The sequence below is a fragment of the Primulina tabacum genome, chromosome 17, assembly GCF_025594145.1.
Source record: "Primulina tabacum isolate GXHZ01 chromosome 17, ASM2559414v2, whole genome shotgun sequence".
Lineage (NCBI taxonomy): Eukaryota > Viridiplantae > Streptophyta > Magnoliopsida > Lamiales > Gesneriaceae > Primulina > Primulina tabacum.
In genome coordinates this window covers 12,166,887-12,171,773 of record NC_134566.1, presented here as the reverse complement: position 1 = coordinate 12,171,773, position 4,887 = coordinate 12,166,887, and the positions used below count along the sequence as shown (strand labels likewise).

The 4,887-nt window shown below is 37.0% G+C and overlaps 1 protein-coding gene across 1 annotated transcript; it reads left to right on the top strand.

Annotated features, from left to right (window-relative positions):
- Positions 1 to 722: 722 nt before the first annotated feature.
- Positions 723 to 3,204, top strand: LOC142531849 (beta-carotene hydroxylase 2, chloroplastic-like). Its single transcript, XM_075638115.1, has 7 exons — positions 723 to 1,228; positions 1,384 to 1,443; positions 1,586 to 1,657; positions 1,825 to 1,959; positions 2,451 to 2,576; positions 2,882 to 2,938; positions 3,060 to 3,204. Exons 1-7 carry the CDS (start codon positions 824 to 826, stop codon positions 3,135 to 3,137), a joined length of 933 nt encoding a protein of 310 aa, XP_075494230.1. The 5' UTR covers positions 723 to 823; the 3' UTR covers positions 3,138 to 3,204.
- Positions 3,205 to 4,887: the final 1,683 nt, after the last annotated feature.

Below are 4,887 nucleotides of genomic sequence, written 5' to 3'. Positions count from 1 at the left end.
AGAAATAAAATATTTTCGAAGTCATGATTATTGATCAAATGCGTAAATATTCCACATGTATTGATAAACATTCATCGTAAGCTAATACCCTAAGGCTTACGTCTTATTTCCGTACCTGGAACGTTTCAAGTTACCCACAAGTATAATTAAATGTTTTTTTTAAAAAAATACATGATTGTGAAGAGTATATTGAATCTAGATTGATTCGAAATTGAGCCGAATTGATGTCACTGTGATATAAAATAATTATAGATTCATTTATAGATTTGAATCCCTAATTTATTTGTAGGGAGATGAGAGCAACACATTTTTATAAATTATAGTTACAAATTATAATAAATCAACTTATAATGGATAGATTAGGTATTTTGTGGGACGATATCACGAATCTTTATCTGTGTGACCGGTCAACCCTATTGATATTCATAATAATTCATAATAAAAATTAATATTCTTAACATAACATTTTTTCATAAATGACTTAAATAAAAAATATGTCTCATAAAATACGATCCGTGAAAATATCTCACAAAATTTTCTGACTAATTTTGACAATGACGTAGGTTCAAATTAAATGGTAACAAATTGCTGGGATAAATAAACACAGCGACGTCACAGACTGGCATTTTGGTAATTTACGGAAAGACAAGCGTCAAATGTCCAACAGAAAACACCGAACCTTTCCAGCACATGCAGAAGCCTCCAGTCTCCGGTATAAAACCAGACCCCGAAAGCCAATTCTCCAATCCCAGCAAGTGGTCTACATCCGTCTGACCCGATCTCCCCTTAAAAATCCCACACCACCTCCCCGGAACCACCGTCCATGGCCGCCGGATTGTCCCTTTCCACGAGCTGCAGAACCGTGGTACATTTCAAGCAAACCCCACGTCTCCCCACCTCGACCACTGCGCACACGTTGCTTTTCTCCCCTCTCGAGAAATTTCGCTTGATTTCGAGTTTTAAGCGGAGCAGGCCCGATTTGACGGTTTGCTTCGTGGTGGAGGAGGAGAAATTGGCGGAGGGATTAGTTGGCGGCTTGGAGGATGATTCAATCGTGGAGAGCGGAGAAGAGAGTGAGAAGGAAATCTCCGCCCGGCGGGTGGCGGAGAAGATGGAGAGGAAGAGATCGGAGAGGTTCACTTATTTGGTTGCGGCGGTTATGTCCAGTTTCGGAATCACTTCAATGGCCTTGATGGCTGTTTACTACAGATTTTCTTGGCAAATGGAGGTAAAATTTCAACTCCGTGAGTACATCTAAAATTTATATATCAAAACAAGGGAAAAAAATTCAATCAAAAATTAAAATGGGTAATTTGATTTAACAAGCAACAATGGAGATTATAATGCGGGCAGCTTTTTTTTCTTCTTCTTTTTTTCCTGCAGGGTGGAGAGATACCTTATACAGAAATGTTTGGTACATTTGCTCTCTCTGTTGGTGCCGCTGTAAGTTCATTCCAATTCAATTTGTTGCCTTTCAATTCCAATTCAATTTGTTGCCTAACAAATGTAATTATACTATTTTTTTTAGATACAGTAATTTATTTCAAGTGATAAATAATTTCTCTTCTTGAAATTGAATTCACAGGTGGGAATGGAATTCTGGGCAAGATGGGCACATGAAGCCCTGTGGCATGCTTCATTGTGGCACATGCACGAGGTTAGCTCATCACTAAATTTTAAATCGATTACACATAAAATTTCGAATTTTACATTTTCCTTAAAAGTTATAGCCAAAAAGGGTTCTTTTTGTAATGTATTTTTACAGTATAAAATGACGTTTATCGAAACTAATGTTGATGTTCTTGTTTCTTGTGTTGATTTCAGTCGCACCATAAACCAAGGGAAGGGCCATTTGAGCTCAATGATGTGTTTGCTATCATTAATGCTGTCCCGGCCATTGCCTTGATGGCGTATGGTTTCTTCAATAAAGGCCTAATTCCTGGCCTCTGTTTTGGTGCTGTAAGTATACTCTCAATTCTCTTTATTTGATTATTATTATTATTATGAAATTTTTAGTTAGTAATCTTTCCAATAATGATTGCCATTAACTAATTATCATAGCTCATCCAACATAGTTTGATGGTCGGGATCTTTTTATTAAGAGCATGTTTTTTGTGAGACGGTCTCATGAGAGAAAATAGTCTTAACATAAAAAATAATATTTTTTCATGGATGACCTAAATAAGATATTTGTTTCACAAAATACGATTCGTGAAACCGTCTCACACGTGTTTTTGGGTTTTTTATTAAAGTAGTGGCTATTGGGTATACACGAGTGAATTCACACTGCCTTGACTTTTTCAACGATTACAATTGAAAATTACCAACTATTTGTCAAAAAAACTGTGCCAACTATTTTCCATTTTGCTTTCCCAAAAACAAAAAAAAAACTATTATTTGAAGTCAAACTATTCAAAATTCAACGTGTGGAGGGCGCTGATTGGGTGCAGGGTCTTGGGATAACCATGTTCGGGATTGCTTACATGTTCGTCCATGATGGTCTCGTCCACAAGAGATTTCCGGTGGGTCCAATCGCAAATGTACCTTATTTTAGGAAAGTAGCCTCTGCCCATCAGGTATATGTACGCATATTTTGTTTTGTGAGTATCGTAAGGAAATTCATACATTTGATAAACAAATATCATATGGGAAGTATTTCTCGTGTTATATAATGGTGTAATGTCTACGTTGACGTTCTATGTTTGCGTTGCGTGTATGTATTCATATTTAATATTTGTGTCGAATGGGACTTTTTTCATTCGATTGATTGTGATACATGTATGTATATTCTTGATCGAAGTTGGGTTGGTTGACATGTTTTTGCTCGGGTTGGTGTCTGACGGATGATATTTTATTTGGTTTTTAATGTTTGTGATTTCAGCTCCATCATTCGGAGAAGTTCAACGGGATCCCATATGGGCTGTTCCTCGGACCTAAGGTTGTCCGCTTGGCCTCGAATTTTATTTATTTATTTTGTTTCAATAATTTTTTTATTTAAATCTTTTTTTTTGTGTGTTTTAATGGTTTAATTATTTTTATTTTTATTTTTTTGGATGTAGGAACTTGAAGAGGTAGGAGGGCTTGAAGAGTTAGAGAAAGAAATCAATCGGAGAATTAGGTTATCGAAGAGTTTGTGATTAAATTTTGTTTTAGAGGAAAAAGGTTATAGATGTTACTGTAAATTAATTGAATGTTTTTTTAATACACGGAATATTGTGATTCAAAGATATGATAATATTTATTTGTCGAATTTTAATTAAAGAACCAATCCATAAGCCAAGCAAATACAACATATTCAGGGTTATGATTTGAAATAAAATTCACTCAAATTCATCTATCCAAATACAGCTCATTAACGGTCGTTTCTCGATTCGTGTGCTAGGTATGTTGAGCTAATATTTAGAACTAACATCAAATTATATGATTATTTTTATGGAGTACGTGATATATATTTTATGTCGTTTATCTTGTTTTTTATGTGATAAACGACCTTACAATCATTATTTTTCACATGTTTCTTAAACTTTTCGGGTTTTTCACAACCACAATGTACGTAGTTGGGTTCAATAATTATGATGTATGTTTCAACCTCGGAGCATCTCGAAATTTCTTTTGTTTCGAAAGGACGTAGAAATTTTGTCTCCATAAAAAATTTAGAGCATGTGTATAGGACAAGTGGTGCATACATTCTTCTTTTAAAATTGTAAATCGATTGAGTAAAAATTGAGACATCCTCCAACGTTCAAATTAAGATATGCTAAAAATTAAATTAAGTGAATTGTAAAGAAATACAATATCTCGATCTTTTTGAATATTTTGTTCATTTGAATTCTCTGGTCAATTGAATGATCTTGGATCATTGAGAATGTTTTCTTGTATAATTATTTTACTATAATTTGATCACTTTTTTAATGTATAACTCGTACAGCAGCACAATCGTTATGATTCGATCACTCTCTCATCATGTACAATTATTGTACACTAACATTGTTGGTACTTGGTGATACCTCCATTAGAGCCCGGGTTATGGATGACCCAAGATATTATATAGATAGCCCAAATCAGGGTAAATATGCAGAAAAGGCTTGGGTCATTTTTGTACTCGGGTGGAAAGAGAAAACTTACACGTGTCACATTTCAATTTGCTCCAAATAGTAAAGCGTGTGTAAAATTTAGACAGGGTCCTACAGCCCGGACATGGTACTTTCGTACGACCAGGGTACTTTCGCTCGACCATGATACTTTCGCCCGACCAGGGTTCTACAGCCCGGACATGGCACTTTCGCCCGACCAGGGTACTTTCACCCGACCAGGGTACTTTCGCCCGAACAAGGTTCAGGTCACTCGACCAGTATAGATCACCATGCTTCATTAGCATGATAATCAGTGCCCATGACAAGACCCGAACAGTATGGGTCGCCATGCCTACTAACAGATGACATGGCATGTGCAGTTGTCAGAGTACAAGGTATGGGCAGTTGTCAGAGTACATGGAATGGACAGCTGTCAGATGTCAGAGCATGTGCAGCTGTCAGAGGACAGGGCATAGGCAGCTGTCTAATCAGGAACACTGTCCATGCACTATAATCGAGGTCATCTACTCCCCTATAAATACTCAGGTTTGCTCATTAACAGACATTGCAATCTACTGCATTCAATAAATTCTCTCTCTATTTGGTGAACCTTGTACTGACTTGAGCGTTAGAGTGGCTACGCCGAAAACCCTTACGACGTCCCACTTACATTATCTTGTTGAGTGTGTGCAGATTGTCTGACCCAGGGTCATCCCACCAAACAGGTCAGATCACCAGGGTAGTCCAGGACATAGCATCCGGCCAGTCCAAGACATAGCACACGGGAAGTCCAGGACCTACCACCCAGGCAGAC